At 42.4% G+C, this 21,149-nt stretch overlaps 1 protein-coding gene across 3 annotated transcripts in view; it reads right to left on the bottom strand.

Moving 5' to 3' along the window:
• Positions 1–21,149, bottom strand: part of rnpepl1 (arginyl aminopeptidase like 1) — a 54,443-nt gene that overhangs the window by 8,007 nt on the left and 25,287 nt on the right. Inside the window, exons 3-8 of one of the 3 annotated variants that reach the window (XM_078410231.1) lie at positions 18,499–18,650; positions 17,290–17,406; positions 10,323–10,558; positions 3,894–4,007; positions 3,206–3,318; positions 1,927–2,035 (exon numbers count right to left, since the gene is read on the bottom strand). In XM_078410231.1, the coding sequence (XP_078266357.1) occupies positions 1,927–2,035; positions 3,206–3,318; positions 3,894–4,007; positions 10,323–10,558; positions 17,290–17,406; positions 18,499–18,650 (841 nt within the window). The remainder of the gene's footprint in view (positions 1–1,926; positions 2,036–3,205; positions 3,319–3,893; positions 4,008–10,322; positions 10,559–17,289; positions 17,407–18,498; positions 18,651–21,149) is intronic. The other 2 variants (XM_078410232.1, XM_078410233.1) reach the window with 2 other exon arrangements.

The raw sequence follows: 21,149 nt of genomic DNA, 5'->3' as shown, positions 1-21,149 counted from the left end.
CTTGCCCAACACCAGAGAAGGCAGGTTCAACTGTCTCAGTCAACTTGGGGAGACGAGAGGTCTCCATCATGCATACACAGTATGCTTCTGCCAAGGTTCCCTCACAGGCACAACAGTGCTGGCAGTTTTCAAAGCAATAATCACTTTACATGCTTTACAATTATGGATTGTACCCATGTGAAAGATTTGTGACGGTATTTATTCACAAAATGCTGGAGTAACTCAGCAGGTCAGGCAGCATCTCAGGAGAGAAGGAATGGGTGACGTTTCGGGTCGAGACCCCTCTTTTACTTCTATTACATAAGTACACCCTTTTTGCCCTCTTCAACAAAAAAGTAATAACTTGTGCATTCGACTTTACGGTTATGTTGGTGATGTTGGTGATGGCAATGCGCAATTAGCTGATGGATTTATATGTGCAGAGTCCACATTCTGCTTGTTAAGGTACTTTTCTATTCAATAAACTGTACAACTGTTGTTATTTGTCCACATTATAGGAAACTACTTGCTTTGACAAAAAAAAATCGCATCAGCAATCTGCCTTACAAGAGACAACTGTTTAACTATTGTTGCTGATGTCTGAAGCAGTATTCTGAAAAGATTGCAAAACAAGAAATTCAATGTGGTTATTGCTTTGAGGACTGCTAGCAGTGCAATCATAACGAAAGAGTCCCGTGTGATGCACGCAGAGCATTCATTATGTGTCCCTTCAATCACCATCTTTGGGTATTGTTCTTCCTATCATGAAGGAATGGATAGCTATTCTGCTTTGGATATGATAGCAAGTGATAGAAGTGAATCTCTGATGCAAGTAAACTGCCTTGCATCCCTCCAATGGCACAATTGATGTGTCAATAGAATTCCTTACAGAGTCTGGTGGGGCACATAGGAACAGATCATAAGGATAACAGCTCAATCCTTGCTGCCAAAGGTTCTTAAAAATCTTTTGCTGCCAAGTCAGTATTACTGCCACAGATTATGAAAGTCATGGTCAATGCCTGGGAGATATCCATTAGATGTGAATGTGCATCAGGAGAGTGTGCATCAAAATGCAAGGTTTGTGACTGAATGTTTTGTATAATATTCAATGTCAATAGACAATAGGCAATAGCAGGCCATTCGGCCCTTCGAGCCAGCACCACCATTCAATGTGATCATGGCTGATCATTCTCAATCAGTATCCCGTTCCTGCCTTCTCCCCATACCCCCTGATTACGCTATCCTTAAGAGCTCTATCTAGCTCTCTCTTTAATGCATTCAGAGAATTACTCTCCACTACCTTCTGAGGCAGAGAATTCCACAGATTTACAACTCTCTGACTGAAAAGGTTTTTCCTCATCTCTGTTCTACAATTAACAGAGATGCAATTAAATACAGAGCTTAGAAGGTCTCTGGAGAATACGGCTGGGTGACCTTTCGGGTCGAGACCCTGCTTCAAACATACAAAGCTTGTTTGTTTTCCATTTCTAAATATGTAAAAATACTATTTTGTAATGTTAAAATATTACCATTAATATTTAACCCCAGTGTTCTAGATTTATGATAAACCGACACTGTCATTTAATAAGAAGAAATACAGAGAAACATGTTTTAGAAACCAAGAATAAGATTTGCATTTATAGGTCACTTGCTTAAAGCTTTCCTTGAAGAGCAGTTAGAATGCTAAGGCAAGAAATGAAAAACCAAAGGCTACAAGACGAGGAAATGCACCCACCCTAGTAAAACAGCACATTATACCTGTAACAATTGAATGTCGTGATATCAACGAGCAATTTAATGTCAGATCCAATAATAAGTAAATACGGGTTTACATGGGACAACATAAAAGTATGCTCCTCTAGCATTTTGTTACATGTACTTCAGTCAAATGTTATTCACGGTTAACTAAAGGATACTTAGAAAATGTCTTTCAAACATCTCACCAACCTTCCTTGTTGTCCACACACTTCTCCCTCAGCTCAGGAAAAAAGCCCAAGAAAAATTCCAATAAATCACCTGCAACCACACTTGTAAACTTGAACTTCTCCACATAGGCCTAAGAAGGAAGTTATTAACATTAGCACATTGAGTCTTATGTTAATCATTTGTGCTTCATAGTAACCAATTAAGTGAGAGGATGCTTTGCATATTTAATTAACATGATTATGAACAGCCACTATTGCCCAAAAAATGAAGGCCGTACACTGGAGTGCTGAGTTGTGCATAAGATAGACAAAATCGCTGAAAATATTTGCTTTTATTAATTAATTTACAAAAAAATTAGAAGGCACGTTTACTTTTTTAGATAAAATGTAGGGTACGGCTTATACTACGTATTGCACTTTAAAAAAAAAAAAAACATTTCAATGATACAGTTGAATCAATGTATCTTGTCAGGCGCGGCCTGCAACCACAACAACCTGACCGCGGGAGAAGACGGCAGGAGAAGGGAAAGACATTGTGGCCTTCCATCACAGTGAGGAGAGGACTGGAGGAGACTCACTGTGATGGATGTTTCTTTGATGGATGTTTCTTTTTTGGTGTGTTTTTGGGGTTGTGTAATTTTAATGCCTATTTAATGCTTTTATTGTTGGACTGTGGGTGACTGAATTTCGTCCAATATTGGATGACAAATAAAGCTATCTTGAATCTTGAATCTTGAATTATTGCTTATAAATAAAACTCCTGGCTGCACTGCACTGCAGTTCACTGCAACAATCTGGGGATGAGTGTTTGTTACTCAGGCACTGCCGTGGGAACTGAGGCGCCTGCGTGTTGGGACGAGAGGCAGAGGACAAGCCATGGGCACAGCGAGACGGATGCCAGAAACACCGGATATGGGAGTGAGACAGCCCGCTGAGGACAGATACTGTGCGTTCCACATCGTCACAGTTCAGGTAGAGCCTGATACAAAAGATATGTTGATAGCAACAGAACTCCATTTGTGGGAGGGACTGCCTTCAGCAGCTCAATATTCTGAAGTATTCAATTTCTCAATAAAGCCACAGAATAAAGCTGCCCAGATGAATCAATTATCTGTGCAACAGAAAATGCATCTCTGAATCAGGGGTTATGGCATTTTATTAGGAAACGCAGGTGGCAGTTCACTCTTGATGTTAGTGATGAATAAAAATGAGATCAAACTGTTACCAACATGTTTTCATTTGCTATTTATAAGGTAGACTATAAAAATAAAGTGAAAAATTAAAGATGTTTCTAAACTTACTCTGAGAAAAGAGTCAAAGCACTTTGTATCACCACAGAGCTGTGAAAGGTAGTATACAAAACAAAATCCTTTTTCATAGGTGAAGAGGTTCATCAGACTGCTGGGATTGACACCTGTATGGGAATGTGGAAGAAATATTACTTATAGCTGCACTGAATCACCAAAACATTTTACAATTATACGTTTCAGACTATTTATATGTTGGCCCAGTGGCTCAATAATGTTTCCTCCACATCAAAGACTAGTTTACAACAGCTGTGTGCTTGGCTGTATTACAAACTCATATACAATTTCACACAGTTTTGACTCAGATTACAAGCTTCAGTTTACAGCATCTCTTGAAACCTGTTGTAATGAAAGCAAAAGTAAATATAGGCATTATAATGAGAAAATCCAATTTGATTAACAATTGTATCAACACAACGAGGATTGAAATTCACTGAAGATCCATTCATCAACAATTCAAGACTAAAGAATCTAGCATGCAAGTTTATTAACCATTACTGTCTCTCTTTATTTACAGGAGCTAGACTGAAAGTGCCACACCGTACCACACAGAAACTGCCAAATACCAGTGTTTTCCACTTAAATTATCAGTTGTACTCTGAAATCAAAGAGTTGGCTTAGTTTAGTTAGTCAATGGAGCAGCAGATTTTATTTTAATTGCAAACAGAGGTAAAATGGAGACCTGGCTCAAACTTCACTTGTAGTCTGCTGACAGGACTCTCATCTCCGAGCAGTTTCAGCTGACGATGTAGTGCTTCCAGTCGGAAAGTGGTTTCAAGACAAGTAAAAGCAGCCCCTGAAAGAAAAAAGGGAAACCAGTTTTTTTTTTCCCCTCCCTGAATAATACTTTCTTTCCTTGTGCTAACCTTTGGATTTTCTGCATCTGGTATCATTCCTTGAATGGGTTGACAGGTCTAGAGCCCATCCTACATCATGGATCTGACCATTTGGAGACATATAGTGGTTAACCTCTTCACTTTTTTCTTTCACCCTGCAACACAGAACCTACCCTCACTTTGACATGTTTGGCGGCATGGACGAGTGTATAAAATGTGCATGAATGCAGTTTGAATGAAGTGCAATAACTTGCACCAAAAGTGCCTTTATACCTGCAAATAAATGGCCTATTCATTAACAATGTCCTGCATCAAAAAGCATAACGTTTCAGATTGTATTTGAAGGCGAGTTACCCATGAAGCAGAAAAATGAAATGAATTATATTTACCTCAGAAACAAAATGTGGTAGAATTTAACCTTGGAGCAATTGCTGCGGCCTCATAATGCAAGTACTTTCAATAAGAGTTTAACATTTTTTAGTCAGCAACATGCCAGCCTATTATAATGACCAAACCAGTGAAAACATCCAATCTTTTACCATAACATCAGAAGCCTCGTAAGCCCTATTTAAAACAAGATATTTTGAACATTATTTCCTCCGCGTAAAGAGCAAAATTGAAGATAAATAACAGATTCGTCCTCAGCAGTCGTCATTCCCAGCATACCAAGCTCCATAAATAGTTCTACCATAACAACAGTCAGAGACAAACACCACCGGGTAATCTATCCGCTTGGGATTTGAGATAAAACTAAAGCCTGCAAGTATGCCAGCACCTGCAGTTTCCACTGACTTCCAGCTGACAGCAAAAAATATGTCCTGAAATGGGCAGTGACTTTAAACAAAGCGTCACATTGAATACTATTCATGCCATGTATTCTTCCCTTCTGCTGATTTGCCAGTAATGCTGGAATAAAATACATCCCCAATGTTGTCAGATGTTTAGATCAAACGTTAATGTTGATTTAAAGGGACTTACAACTATTTGTAAGTTTGTATACACTGGAGTTTAGAAGGATGAGAGGGGATCTTATCGAAACATATAAGATTATTAAGGGGTTGGACACGTTAGAGGCAGGAAACATGTTCCCAATGTTGGGGGAGTCCAGAACCAGGGGCCACAGTTTAAGAATAAGGGGTAGGCCATTTAGAACGGAGATGAGGAAAAACATTTTCAGTCAGAGAGTTGTAAATCTGTGGAATACTCTGTTGTAAGGCAGTGGAGGCCAATCCTCTGAATGCATTCAAGAGAGAGCCAAATAGAGCTCTTAATGCCTATTTAATGCTTTTATTGTTGGACTGTGGGTGACTGAATTTCGTCCAATATTGGATGACAAATAAAGCTATCTTGAATCTTGAATCTTGAAGGATGGCGGAGTCAGGGGGTATGGGGAGAAGGTAGGAACGGGGTACTGATTGAGAATGATCAGCCATGATTACATTGAATGGTGGTGCTGGCTCGAAGGGCCAAATGGCCTACTCCTGCACCTATTGTCTATTGTCTATTTTTAAAGGATTTATAGCGAGCATGTTTCGCATTTTATTTAGGTTTCTTACATTTTTTATCACTAACAATTGATTTCCTTTTGCCTTCAAAGATTTCGAATTAATTTCCACCTACCTCGACTCCATCCTATCCCCCCTGGTCCAATCCCTTCCTACCTATGTCCAAGACACCTCACATGCTCTCCGTCTCCTCAATAACTTCAGTTTTCCAGCGCCCCACTCCCTCATCTTTACTGTGGATGTCCAGTCACTCTACACCTCCATCCCCCACCAGGAGGGTCTTAAAGCCCTCCGTTTCTACCTCGACTACAGAACCAGCCAATTTTCATCTACCACTACTCTCCTCCGCCTAGCAGAGCTGGTCCTTACCCTCAACAACTTCTCCTTCGACCTCCCACTTCCTCCAAATCCAAGGCGTAGCTATGGGCCCTAGCTATGCCTGCCTCTTTGTAGAGTACGTTGAACAATCCCTGTTCCAGGCGTACACTGGCCATATCCCCGAACTCTACCTCCGCTACATCGACGACTGCATTGGTGCTACCTCTTGTACCCATGCAGAACTCACTGACCTCATCAATTTCACCATTAATTTCCATCCTGCTCTTAAATATACTTGGACCATCTCCGACATCTCCCAACCGTTTCTGGATCTCACCATCTCCATCACAGGAGACAGACTAGTGACCGACATTTACTACAAACCTACTAACTTCCATAGCTATCTGGACTACACTTCTTCCCACCCTGTTTCCTGTAAAAACTCTATCCCCTACACCCAATTCCTCCGTCTACACCGCATCTGCACCCAGGATGAGGTGTTTCACACTAGGGCATCGGAGATGTCCTCATTCTTTAGGGAACGGGGGTTCCCCTCTTCCGTTATAGATGAGGCTCACACTAGGGTCTCCTCAATATCCTGCAGCTCAGCTCTTGCTCCCCCTCCCCCTATTCGTAACAATGATAGAGTCCCCCTTGTCCTCACCTTCCACCCCATCAGCCAGTGTATACAACATATTATCCTCCAACATTTCCGTCACCTCCAACGGGATCTCACCACTGGCCACATCTTCCCATCTCCTCCCCTTTCTGCTTTCCGCAGAGACCGTTCCCTCCAAAACTTCCTGGTCCACTCGTCCCTTCCCACCCAAACCATCCACTCCCCAGGTACTTTCCCCTGCAATTGCAGGAGTTGCAACACCTGTCCCTTTATTTCCCCTCTCGACTCCATCCAAGGACCCAAACAGTCTTTCCAGGTGAGGCAGAGGTTCATCTGCACCTCTTCCAACCTCATCTACTGTATCCGCTGTTCCAGGTGTCAACTTCTCTACATCTGCGAGACCAAGCGCAGGCTCGGCGATCATTTCGCTGAACACCTTCGCTCAATCCGTCTTAACCAACCTGATTTTCCGGTGGCTCAGTATTTTAACTCCCATTCCCCTCCCATTCCCAATCTGACCTTTCTGTCCTGGGCCTCCTCCATTGCCAGAGTAAGGCCCAGCGCAAATAGGAGGAACAGCACCTCATATTTCACTTGGGTAGTTTACACCCCAGCGGTATCAACATTGACTTCTCTAACTTCAGATCGTCCCTGCTTTCCCTCTCTATCCCCTCCCCTTCCCAGTTCTCCCACTAGCCTTCCTGTCTCCTACTACATCCTATCCTTGTCCCGCCCCATCCCGACATCAGTCTGAAGAAGGTTCTCGACCCGAAACGTCACCCATTCCTTCTCTCCAGAGAAGCTGCCTGATCCGCTAAGTTATTCCAGCATTTTGTGTCTACTTTCCCAACCACTTTCTGTCTCACATATTTTAAAGTCCATGCCACAGGTTTTCCTTTGGAAATATCCCCTTTACTGTTTGATAGAAATAATATTGGTGGATCAGCCATTATCGTGATGAATGGCGGAGAAGGCCCAAAGGCCTAATATCGTCTCTATTTTCTATTTTTGTACGGCCCAACACTGCTCCTAGTTTCCATGTTTATATGGCCCAATATTACTCCTATTTCTATGAGGCTAGACTCATCAGGCAACAGATACATTAGCGAGCACACAGCTGCCAATTTCCCCACGACAAGAATAGAAATAATTAAGTATTTTTGTCAGCTTCTGGAAGAATAAGACATTCCTCTGCAGGCATGACTTAGGGCAGTTGACTAGTTTAGTTGAGTTGAGAGATACAATGCGGAAACAGGCCCTTCTGCCCACCGAGTCCGTGCCAGCCAGCGATCCCCGCACATTAACACCATCCTACACACACTAAGGCCAATTTACAATTATACCAAGCCAATTAACCAACAAACTTGGACGTCTTTGTAGTGTGGGAGGATACCAGAGATAGCAGAGAAAATCCACACAGGTCACGGGGGGAACGTAAAACTTCGTACAGACAACACCCATAGTCAGGATTGAACCTGGGTCTCTGTCCCTGCAATGCAACTTTACCACTGCGCCACTATAGTGATGGAAATGTAGGAAGAAAAATAATTTGGGACAGTATAAATGGGTGGTTGATAGTTGGCAAAAACGCAATGGGCCGAAGGGTCTGTTTCCTTATTGTATCTCTCAATTCCCATATATAACTTAATCTTTAAAAGATGGTCACAATACGCTGGAATAACTCAGCGGGTCAGACAGCATCTCTGGAGAGAAGGAATGGATGACGTCTCAGGTCGAGACCCTTCTTCAGACTGAGAGTCAGTGGAGAGGGAGACTACAGATATAGATGGGTAAGGTGTGAAAATGACAGATCAAAGTGGATGGTGATAAGGAAATGTAGAATGGCTCATTGTTAGCTGAAAGATGATTACTCTGGAGATGCTGGAGAAGGATGGCAGAATCATCCACCTAAATGGTAGAAAGATATTCATGCTGTTGAATACTGTATCTATTGAACATCGTGCTTACAAACATATTGTGCTGCTGCAGGTAAGAAGTTCATTAGTCTGTTTCTGTACATACGACAATAAAACACTCATGACTCTGGCTAATCTGATGTGATAGACCATCGTTTTATGGATATATCTGGCCAGTTTATGAACAGTGCAGCAACATCAACCCCCTTTCCACAGCTGCCACAGTTATTATATTTACCAGTCACATTGCTGATAACCTAGTACTTCTGAGCGATGTTTGATCGGATTTTCCTTTTACGTGTGAGATACATGGCCTCAGGGCATGTATGGCTGCCTGTTTTATCACAAAGAAACTTCCTGTGGCTAAGCAGGGTGCAAGCATTTAAGAGGAACAATGGAAGCAGATATATGTACTAACATCCTGAGTGGCAGCACCATCCTCATTCTCAGCATTCCCTTATTTCCATGCTGGGCATGACTATGGCCCAAGCTTAAATAGGCAATGATATTTGTAACGTCAGTGAAACCCTTAAAGTCACAATATCAAGTGACTGGAGGATGGAGACCAGAAGAGAATGCCATGTTCATCACAGCAGACGACAGCAATATGAGCATGTGATGTCAAAGGAGAATAAACGTCCATCATCCTCTGGATCAGCTGACCCTGCCATGCAATAAGGGCCATTAACAGTTCAGAGAAGTCCAATTTATTGGAAATTAAAAAAACCTGCAGATGCTAGAAATTAGAAACAAAAGCAGAATTTGCTGGAATCTGTTGATTTCTCTCACTTTCTCTCAGCTTCACCTGCTGTGAATGTCGAGCATTTTCTGTTTATGACCCAGTTTGTTAAATATGCTTCTGGTAATAGCAGATTCTTGCAATTAACCAGCTGCTTATCTTTGAAGATGTTGACGTGAAAGGCTTGGATAGATTGGATGTGGAGAGGATGGTTCCACGAGTAGGAAAGTCTAGGACTAAAGGTCACAGTTTCAGAATTAAAGGACGTTCATTTAGGAAGGAGATGAGGAGGAAGGAGATGAGGAGGAATGAGATGAGGAGGGCTAACCAAATTGGTAACAACACTGTGGAGGATAATTTCCTGGAGTGTGTAAAGGATGGTTTTCTAAGCCAATATGTAGAGGAACCAACTGGAGGGCAGGCTATGCTAGACAGGGTATTGTGCAATGAGGAAGGATTAGTTAGCAATCTTGTTGTTAAGCTTGGGCAACAATGACCATAATATGGTAGAATTGTGCATTAAGATGGGGAGTGACACAGATAATTCTACGACAAGGGTCCTGAACTTAAAGAAAGGTAACTTTGATAGTATGAGCGGATATTAGCTAGGATAGACTGGCACATGATACTTAAAGGGTTGACAGTGGATATGCAATGGCAAAGATTTAAAGATTGCATGGATGAATTACAACAATTGTTCATCCCTGATAGACACAAAATGCTGGAGTAACTCAGCGGGACAGGCAGCATCTCTGGAGAGAACGGGTGACTATTCGGGTTGAGATCTTCAGACTTGTTCATCCCCGTCTGACGTAATAATAAAACAGGGAAGGTGACTCAATCGTGGATAACGAGGGAAATTAGGGAGTGTTAAATCCAAGGAAGAAGCATATAAATTGGCCAGAGGAAGCAGCAAACCGGCAGACTGGGAGAAATTTATAATCAACAGAGGAGGACAAAGGGGTTAATTAAGATGGGGAAAATAGAGCATGAAAGAAAGCTTGCGGGGAATATAAAAACTGACTGTAAAAGCTTCTACAGATATGTGAAGAGGAAAAGATTAGTGAAGGCAAATGTAGGTCCCTTACAGTCAGAAACAGGTGAATTTATAATGGCAAACAAGAAAATGGCAGACCAGTTAAACAAGTATTATAAAAATAATAAAAATGTGTTCTCACCATAGGTTTCTGTGGTAATACGCCGCTGCGCATACGTTGCCAGACCCTCGCTCAGCCACATTTCTTCCCACGTAGCATTGGTGACTGCATTTCCAAACCAGCTATGCGCGATCTCATGGATGACATCAATAATGAGAAACTCATCGCTTTCCAATATGCAGGAAATAATGAACGTCAAACAAGGATTTTCCATGGCAACAATTGGAAAAGAGGGCGGAAGGAAAACAACATCATACCTGAAGCAAAAACACAGTTACGTTCTACAAAATATTATTTTCTGATTTTGAAACAGCCTACAAAAACAAATTAACTCAAAAATTCTGTGCTCCGGGCTTGGGTTAATCTAAATACGGTCTTTTGGACAAAATCCCGTTACCCACAGTCCAACAATAAGAGCAATAAAAATAAGCAATAACACACATAATCACCAAAAAAAAAAGTTGATTTATCACATGTATATTTCTCCGGTGGTTTGTCAAAGGGGAAATGTCCCATTGCACCTAATCATCCAGCCAAGAATTACATTCAAATAGAGCAAATCGCTTTGGAACTCAAACCAATGACTATCTGGTCAGGAAACAAACTATTCCTGTTGGCCAGAAAAACCTCAAACATTATTCATGGTTTAGATTTATTTTACTTGCAATGCATTTGTTATCTGCAGGAGATATGAGAGTCCTTGTTCTCAGGAAGCTCTGGTTCTACATTGCAAGCAACTGCCTGGATTTTGTCACCATTTCATGCCATGCGCTGATGGAGACCTATGTAGGAGCAGGGTCTCAGTGAAAAACCCTTGGTGGTTAAGCTGGAAAATCTGCTCTTGGGTCATATGCCAGGTTGGACAAGGCATGGAATATTCAAGTACATTCATTTCCATTGTTAGTAGTGCTTTCGCAAAGGGAAAAATAAGCTGATACTTTTTAAATTGTTGTGTTTATTACCTATAATTATTTTACTATGTTTCAGAGTACATTTAATTGTTGAAAATTAGTTTCAAGAAAATATATATATATTTAATAGTCTTTAATGGTTCTGAAAAGTTAGAAATATTGCCGTACTTGACAGTTTTGATAATGGCTCAATGCTTTCAGAAATGTTTTGTGGGGGCAATTGTTCCAGTTACCTCTCATCGTCTATAGTGATGTTCCAAGCTCTGCAGAAGCATAGGGCCTTGCCACTCATCCCCAAGACCAACCAACCAACAAATCAGCCCTTCAGACATTAGTGTAAGAAAATAACTGCAGATGCTGGTACAAATCGATTTATTCACAAAATGCTGGAGTAACTCAGCAGGTCAGGCAGCATCTCGGGAGAGAAGGAATGGGTGACGTTTCGGGTCGAGACCCTTCTTCAGACTGATGTCGGGGGTGGGACAAAGGAAGGATATAGGTGGAGACAGGAAGATAGAGGGAGATCTGGGAAGGAGGAGGGGAAGGGAGGGACAGAGGAGCTATCTGAAGTTGGAGAAGTCGACGTTCATACCACCGGGCCGCAAACTGCCCAGGCGAAATATGAGGTGCTGCTCCTCCAATTTCCGGCGGGCCTCACTATGGCACTGGAGGAGGCCCATGACAGAGAGGTCAGACTGGGAATGGGAGGGGGAGTTAAAGTGCTGGGCCACCGGGAGATCAGTTGCGTTAATGCGGACCGAGCGCAGGTGTTCAGTGAAGCGATCGCCGAGCCTGCGCTTGGTTTCGCCGATATAAATAAGTTGACATCTAGAGCAGCGGATGCAATAGATGAGGTTGGAGGAGGTGCAGGTGAACCTCTGTCTCACCTGGAAAGACTGTTTGGGTCCTTTGATGGAGTTGAGGGGGGAGGTAAAGGGACAGGTGTTGCATCTTGTGCGGTTGCAGGGGAAAGTGCCCGGGGTTAGGGTGGTTTGGGTAGGAAGAGACGAGTGGACCAGGGAGTTGCGGAGGGAACGGTCTCTGCGGAACGCAGAGAGGGGAGGGGATGGGAAGATATGGCCAGTGTGTAAGGGGTTAAACATTCGACATTTTGCCATATGGGTTTCATTGCAGGGGTGTAAAAAAGGTGTAAAAGCTCCAGCTCGATTATGTTGCCAGGACATCCTGTTGACAGCACAGAGGCACGGTTTATGGCTAAGTGCATCCTTTGATATGGGCAACTGGCTTTAAGGCGTTGATGGTTGACCATCCTTTGATGGTTAAGGGGAACATTTGGTCATATCGACTGTTCTTTGGTCCTGGGAATACCGAGGACATGTAGGTCACACAGGACACGGAGGACATGGGGGGTCCTAAAGGGGACATAAAGATTTATAGGACATTGTAAAACTTGCCATATATGGTAGCAACAGGAAATGTATTTTGCGTATAAATATGTGTAATTGTTAGCATTCGGGGAGAGAGACTACACTAGCTTCCTGAGTGTTTCTAAACGCTCCGGTTTCTAGACTCTCTCCCACCTGGGTGAGTAGAATAAAGAGGTTAAACGAATTCGGTTGTCTGCCTGTTTTTTCTAATAGGCCACAGACTACAACATTTGGCGTAGTCGGCAGGATCTCTTTGGCACTGTCAACCACGAACGACTAAGAGGCAGCGGTGACTGAAACACGTCCGAAGGGGACAGAGTGCACTTCTCGACCGTTGTTCGAGACCCCAGACGTTGACGTTTTTCAGACACTGAAGTCCCTCGTTTGGGGTTGATTTTGTGTTCAACTGAGATTCACAGACGAACCGATAAGGAAAAGGGCAAGGATAAGGATGATATTGAGGTAAGAGTCTTTATCGCATGAGTCTGTGGTCTGGGTAAATTTAAGAATAATTTCATAACGTGATATAGTGATTGGTTGTCAGGCCAGGAATGGGACAGGCTATGGATATAAGAGAAATTGATCGTTTGGTAATTGGATGTCAGACATGTGAGACGGACTTTGGATAAGGTGATGGCGGTGCCCCGGTATTATAACGTAAAGGGCGGTCACTCTTGTTGACATTGTCTTGGTCTGGGTAAATTGATCGTTTGGTAACAATTAATGTGGGAGCGAGAAGCAGTGAAGAAATGGAAAAAGAGGATTTTAAAAAATGGAAAGAGGGAGAAGCGCCATCAGGAGTCAAGGGAGCGAAGTTGGAGGGAAAATGCAAGTAGTAGAGGGATATCAGTGTGTGATAAGAGGGGAATACCGAAAACATGGGATATTCTGCAAGCGGAATGTAAGGTGTATGATTTAAAATTTGACCGTGATACCCGAGCTCGAGGTGAATTTAAAACCGGTACCAAAGGGATATATCTCGCCCAATAACAACAAAAGTCAGAATCCGAACCACTGGAGTCTATAGCGGCTTTCCCCTCTTTGAGGGTTAAGTTGTGCCACGAGCAAGAATCCGCACGATCGGCGCTAGAGATTGAGGATACTGCCTACCCTCGCCTTTTTTCAGTACACCTCATGCTGCCCAGCAGGCTGAATTATTTGCCCTCACGCAGGCCTGCCACCTTTGCGCTGGCCAACGTGCTAATATTTACACCGACTCACGATATGCCTTTGGGGTTGCACATGATTTTGATAACCTGTGGCAGCACAGGGGCATTTTGGCTGCAGCAGGCACTCCTATTAAAAATGTCCTGTTTTTCCGAAATCTACTAGCGATTTTAACACTCCCGAAAAACCTTGGCTGTCATTAAATGTAATTCGCATACATCTGTCAGGGATCCCATTTCTTTCAGGAATACATTGGCTGACACATTGGCATGCACAGAGGCCCTGACCCCTACTATTTTAGTTCCTTTAGGTGAAAAACAGCAGTTTTCTGCAACTACCGCTATGCCCAGTGTTTCGGAACTCTGCCAGCTTCAGGGGGACGCCCCCGAGGCTGAGAGACACGCTTTACTATTGACTTATTTATTGCCTAGTATTGAGAGCGATAACCATTTGCTCGGAGGGTGAGCTGGTGTTTCAGAACACCAGGTCAGCATGTGACAGAGCCGATGTTGTCACCCAAGGATTATGAATGCCAGTTTTTGCAGGAACAAAAACGGTTGATAGCAGCTGTTCTACACACGTCCAGTATTCTGGCTGTTCCACGTGTTCAGGATGTGCATGCAATAATTCAGCATTTCTCATTGGGGTACCCCTTCATACAGGGATATAACAAAGAAGGAAATTTGAGCACAAGACTGCTGGACTAGTGTAGATGGTCTAAACGAACTGGGATCTGTATCTTTGGCTTCACATTTCAACATTTGTTTTTTTAACTGGATGAATTGAATATTTGAGAATGAATTGAAGATTACAATTGTGCTGGAATTGTGGACCCTTCCCATTTTTGTACTAGCTTAGTTGATAAATTAGCCTTTGAAGCCTATTTACTTGGGTCAGTGGGTACATAAGATATTTAAAGGAAGTATTTTGCTTTTCATTTATTCAATGCCTGAGGACCACATTTAGAAAACCTCTATGCGTATAACCCCACTCTACTACAGGATTAGCCCCAGCTGAGGTATTATACGGGAAACCACTCCGAACCCCTTGGGGGATGGAGGGAGAGGGGTGCATCAACCTCCATGAACTGTACGACCTGGATGAGCGTTTAATTGAATAAATGAAATTATTAACCCAATCTTTATCAGCCTAGCATTCTCAGGTCCGAGACGCCCAGAAACCACGGGACAACATGAGGCTGAGATGGGATTGTGGATTATATTGACCCTCGGTAGTCAGATAGAAGGACGAACCTCGGATCTCCGGCAAACCAATCGTTTCTTCAACCAATCGTTTGACCAACCAACCAAGCGAACCAATCGTTTATGTCAGACATATGCTTCACAGGTGGAACGGTCTGCCTGTTGGGTGTGCGCCCCAGGTTTCAACACATGGAAAAAGCATGATGCCTCTTTACCCGGTCCCCTTCACTCCGAGTGAAGTCAGGTCTGCCCGGTTCTTTTTTAATCACTCACAGAGCCCTGGCCCCAATAATTGGTGTACGGATTACGACAACCAATCAGATGACTGTGGATGTCAATGTTTTAATGGGTGGTTCTTGAGATCCTATCTTAATCAAACACAGGAGAATTGGCCCCGGATGCAAGTTAATTCTCCTCATGACTCTCCAGAAACACCAATAAATACAACCTGTTTCTGTAGAATGGGATTCAGCACATGCACCCATATCAGTACTACAGTTCCCCCAAGACCTCTCAATGGGACTTACTTAATATGTGGGAGCTGAGCATATGTCTGGTTACCAGGTCTTTCGCCACAGTATGATCAAGGATCTTATGAGACCTGGACAGGATGCTGTTATCTAGCTTTTGTAATCCCACATTTACGAATTATAAATCATCCCCTACAGCATCCAGAGTGGCGCTCCAAACGAGCTGTATCAGAGTTTGAGAGGTTTTGGTGGATAGTTTTCCCAAGATGGGGAACCGCCCGAGCGGGAACTGAAATTAGAAACTTAGCTAGTGCCCTGGAACAATTAGCAAATTATACTGCTGATGGACTGTACGAGACTCAGGAACAAATAGGCCAGTTAACAACTGAAATGATGGCCCAGTGTCTTGTCGCTCTCCAGAATCGTATGGCTCTAGATTTCCTGCTAGCCGAGAAAGGGGATACTTGTGCTATGATCGGGCAAGAATGTTGTACATTTGTACCAGATGTATCCTCTAATATCACCAATATCGCAGGGCATGTGAAGGAGGTTATAGAAAGAGCATTTAGTGTTTGAGCCCTCTGAGGGGGCGCTGTGAACTGTTTATGTATATGCTGTTATGTTTGTGTGCCATTGTATGTATGTTCTTAGTACCTGAACTGATGTACAGCGCTTTGGTCAATGTGGGTTGTTCTTAAATGTGCTATACAAATAAAATTGACTTGGCTTGACTAGGAAAATAGGGGCAGATTTAGCCCAAAATCAAAATAATGCTTCCAGATGGGATTGGTTTGGTTTAGGATATTTGTGGGGGCCGATTTTCCATTATGGCAGTATCTTTCTGTTAATTGTAGTGATTCTGTTAATTTGTTATTGTTTCGGTCCATGTATACGCCAACTACTTGTTAATCGGTCAATTTAAAAAGAAAAAGAAAACAACACAAACGGTGATTATAGTATAATCAAAGAGGGGAATGTAAGGGGTTAAACATTCGACATTTTGCCATATGGGTTTCATTGCAGGGGTGTAAAAAAGGTGTAAAAGCTCCAGCTCGATTATGTTGCCAGGACATCCTGTTGACAGCACAGAGGCACGGTTTATGGCTAAGTGCATCCTTTGATATGGGCAACTGGCTTTAAGGCTTTGATGGTTGACCATCCTTTGATGGTTAAGGGGAACATTTGGTCATATCGACTGTTCTTTGGTCCTGGGAATACCGAGGACATGTAGGTCACACAGGACACGGAGGACATGGGGGGTCCTAAAGGGGACATAAAGATTTATAGGACATTGTAAAACTTGCCATATATGGTAGCAACAGGAAATGTATTTTGGGTATAAATATGTGTAATTGTTAGCATTCGGGGAGAGAGACTACACTAGCTTCCTGAGTGTTTCTAAACGCTCCGGTTTCTAGACTCTCTCCCACCTGGGTGAGTAGAATAAAGAGGTTATACGAATTCGGTTGTCTGACTATTCTGTTCATAGGGCACGAACTACAACAAGTGGTGGGGTCCTGTTGTAGGTGACGGAAATGTTGGTGGATGATATGTTGGATCCGCTGGCTGGACATTAATGTTCTGTTAGAGGAGCGAGGAAGTATACATGGAGAGTGCAGGCAATAGGCCACACTCAGAAACATGAAGGGCGTTATATTCTTTGTGGGAACCACCCACTATCCACACCACCATCTTGGGCAGAGGGTACACCACAAAAGTATTTTTAGATCCTGGGAGTAACATAGCCCTTATATCTTGGGATTGATGTCTTGGTATACTAATTTCTATCACACAGCTACTGCCCCACATTCAAAGATCTAAAAACATTCAAACTTCAGTTCCTTTATTACCTTTCCCACATATAAGGTCCAAAGAGGTTCTCTGCAGCACTCAGCCACTGCTCCACTGTGCCATTGAGTTTTGCAGTTGCCATTTTTAATAAACAAGGTTCAGCCCAAACTCTGCTTCTGTAAATGTAAATTGCGTGATTTATAAATGTAAAAGGATGAAAAATCAGAAAAACCTAGGCACGCTATTAATTAATTAATTAATAGAAAACTAAGGAAGATAAACCACAATTCATACATCAAATTAAAAACTTAGTTCTTCGGAAATTCTTAGGACTTCAACTAATTTTTATTACAAATATAATTGATGCAACTTATCACAGAAAGAATCTCGGCACCACGCCGAGGCAGCTGAGCCATTCATGCAGTATTGTTCGTCTGGCGTAGTTGGCAATGCTCTGGCTGGGGTTAGATAGTTTTTTGAGTGAAGACCCAGTTCTATTCTTGAGATCATAACTGGGCTCATAACTCTTTATTGCCGTGATCAGGCAGCTTGTCCGCATATTTTGAACAATATAACAATATCCATGTTCTAACAAAATTCACAAACCTACAAATGGGGGATTAAACTCAAGGGCCAACCAAACCTTGCATCAGCATCCTCTGCACTAACGGCAAGGTTCGAGGAACCTGGCTATTGGGCCTTGGAGCGATATATGGCAAGTGCAGCAATAGGAGGTTGTACTGTGAACCGTTGGAAGAAAATTGCTTGACCATTAACATGCAATTAGGGATGAATGTGAAAAGAATTCTGAGAAGCTGTTTGATTTGCAAAAAAGAAGTTGGCTATGCGGACTAAAATCTTAGGTTGGTTTGGACAAGCCCTGCAGTGAGACCAAGGGTTGAGAGGGAGGGAACAAGGGAGGACGCTGCTAGACTTTTACACCAATGTCTTAATTAAAACTTGTGGAATATTCTGTTTGCGGTTGACAAAGACAGCCAGCACCAAACCGCTGTTGCAGCAGAAGTGCACGTGATAAATCCAAACCAAATATGTCAGGTGGCATACATCCACACGAAAGTGTGTACAAAACATATTTTTAAAAAGCAGTATGAACAATGCAGTATGATTCAATACATCCAGCTTCCTCAGGATTGTAAATTTCAATCAGAGTAGATATGGGTTAAGGGATTAGATTTAAATCTGTAGTTAATTAATTGCAAATACACTACTAAAATTAATCCTGAGTCCTAGAATGACAAAACACTCACCGTGGTCCAATATCTGCAGAAATGAGATCTCCAGCTACCAGGGCCAGCAGGTAAGCAGGAACTGGATATTCCATTTGGAATCGGTAAATGTTCTCCTGCTCATCAAATGTACTCCGCGTTGCACTCATTAGTACTTTGATACCAGGTGGAACCTAAGGAACAAAAGAGAATAAAAAGGGCTACTTTTTCACCTCTGGCACTATGTTACATATAATCTGGAAACAAGAGAAGGACGATGAACGGACAGTTTTTAATAACATGGAGGGCCAGCATAAACTACAGAAACAAATAATTCAGCAAAAGAAACCACTTCACTTTCATCAACATTCCACACTGGAAAACATGCCAAGAACTGTGTCAGCACCAGAACATGCGTAATAGGCAAATTTGTTTGTATATTCAGCAAAAAACATTTGGCATGGCAGTTTAAGTAAGATACTTAGGGAAAGGCTGAAGATGGGTCTCGACCCGAAACGTCACCCATTCCTTCTCTCCTGAGATGCGGCCTGACCTGCTGAGTTACTCCAGCATTTTGTGAATAAATACCTTCGATTTGTACCGGCATCTGTAGTTATTTTCTTACACTAGGGAAAGGCTCAATCGCCAAGAGTCATCAAGATTGAGACAAGAATGTGAGGCCAAACTTGCTTTCTTTTTCTTTATGGTTTGACAGTCATGTTGTCCTCAGCACTGCTGCTCTGTTAACATTATGTAAATTCATTACAACGGCACGGTAGCGCAGCGGTAGAGTTGCTGCTTTACAGCGAATGCAGCGCCGGAGACTCAGGTTCGATCCTGACTACGGGTGCTGCACTGTAAGGAGTTTGTACGTTCTCCCCGTGACCTGCGTGGGTTTTCTCCGAGATCTTCGGTTTCCTCCCACACTCCAAAGATGTACAGGTATGTAGGTTAATTGGCTGGCTAAATGTAAAAATTGTCCCTAGTGGGTGTAGGATAGTGTTAATGTACGGGGATCACTGGGCGGCACAGACTTGGAGGGCCGAAAAGGCCTGTTTCCGGCTGTAGATATATGATATGATGATATGAAAATCCGCATTCCCAATTGGAGAAAGCATGTACCACCAGATTCAATGACAGCTCTTTCTTTCTCTGCTATTATCAAACTCTTGCTGAGGATGAATTCCTGTTGTCCCTATCTACCTCTTTGCGGGCTTTGTACTTTTATTATGTGAACTTTCACTGTAGCTTTAACATTATGTTATGCATTCTGTTTCATTTTCCCTCTTGCAGAACTTTGATATGCTTATGTATGGTATGATTTGCCTGGATAACATGCAAGCTACATTTTTCACTGCACTCACAGAGAGTTAGATATAGTTCTTAGGGCTAACAGAATCAAGGGATATGGGAAGAAAGCAGGAACGGGGTACTGATTTTGGATGATCAGCCATGATCACATTGAATCATGGCTCAAAGGGCCAAATGGTCTAGTCCTGCACTATTTTCTACGTTTCTATTTCAGTACACATGACAATATTAAACCATGACCTATTCTTCACTTTCAACACCCATTAAATTGGGCTCTTGCAGTGTTCGAAATGCGCTTCTTTTACACTTCGTGACAACTTATTTCAGACATGCATATTTTGCTTTCTATGGGTAGACATTTGGCTTTGTCACCACTGCTGATTTTTCTCTGATCTGTATTGGCTTTGATCCTTCTTATCTCACCAGACATGGCAAGCTGTTTATAAAATGTGCCAGAGTTCTGCTTGTGCAAGGAAACAAAGACACCAAGTTACAGATGCAATCTCCAAGACAGTGGGGAAGGCTTTGAAGTTCCCTCCTGTGTACCATTAGAGAAATTTCTCATGGGGTGCCTACATTATTCGAGATGGAAGTTGATGATATGTGAATCAAGCATTTTACAGCCTGAAATGCTCCAATATCAACTACAGCTGCTGAATTCTTGTTGCATACTTTGCAGGAATACCCCAGAAATTTTCTGGCCCCCTGACCCAAGTGCATACAAGTTTGGGAGTTTTGAGTGTGTAAACATGGAAGTCATCAACTTTCCTCTCATATGAAGGGTTTTCGAACCCTGCACAAAGCAAAGCCTCTCCATTGAGCCGAGAGGCTCATGAACGACATCCATTTTTATTTTGTATGAAATCGTCATGATTGGCACTGTCAGCCTATGTAATAAAAACACTACCATATGGTTCCTCCACTAAACTATTGCAAATGAAATTGGACAAATTTCTGATTCAGTGGGAATGGAAAAAGTAAGCATTGTTGCAGAGTGAAAATGAAAATAGCCTGCACATAGCCTGTTTATAAGTTGAAGGTGAATTAGAGGTCTCAAGGACTATTTGACCATATACTTTTAATGTTTAATGTTATAATTTTGATTGCAATTTTTTAAAATTCAATGTCTTCCTTTGAAACATAGTTGGATGTGTGGGCTGGGGGACAGTGGTGGGCTGTGGTTATATTAAAATCTTTTATATTTATCACTGGAAAGTGTCCAGCTACAGAAAATAAGTACTTGCTGCTTGGTAATTAGGTGTAGTAAACAACCACGCAGTGATACTGAAGAGAATAGACCAAAGTATTGTCAGAACGTCTATTCTCATTTTATTGGTGCTTTTCCACAACTACAACCAGTTTTCAGTCAACCTGCAGGGTAG

This window comes from Rhinoraja longicauda, chromosome 13 (genome assembly GCF_053455715.1).
Source record: "Rhinoraja longicauda isolate Sanriku21f chromosome 13, sRhiLon1.1, whole genome shotgun sequence".
In the NCBI taxonomy this organism is placed as follows: Eukaryota; Metazoa; Chordata; class Chondrichthyes; order Rajiformes; family Arhynchobatidae; genus Rhinoraja; species Rhinoraja longicauda.
The sequence above is the reverse complement of the archived record's forward strand: the minus strand, read 5'-3'. Positions and strand labels throughout refer to the sequence as shown.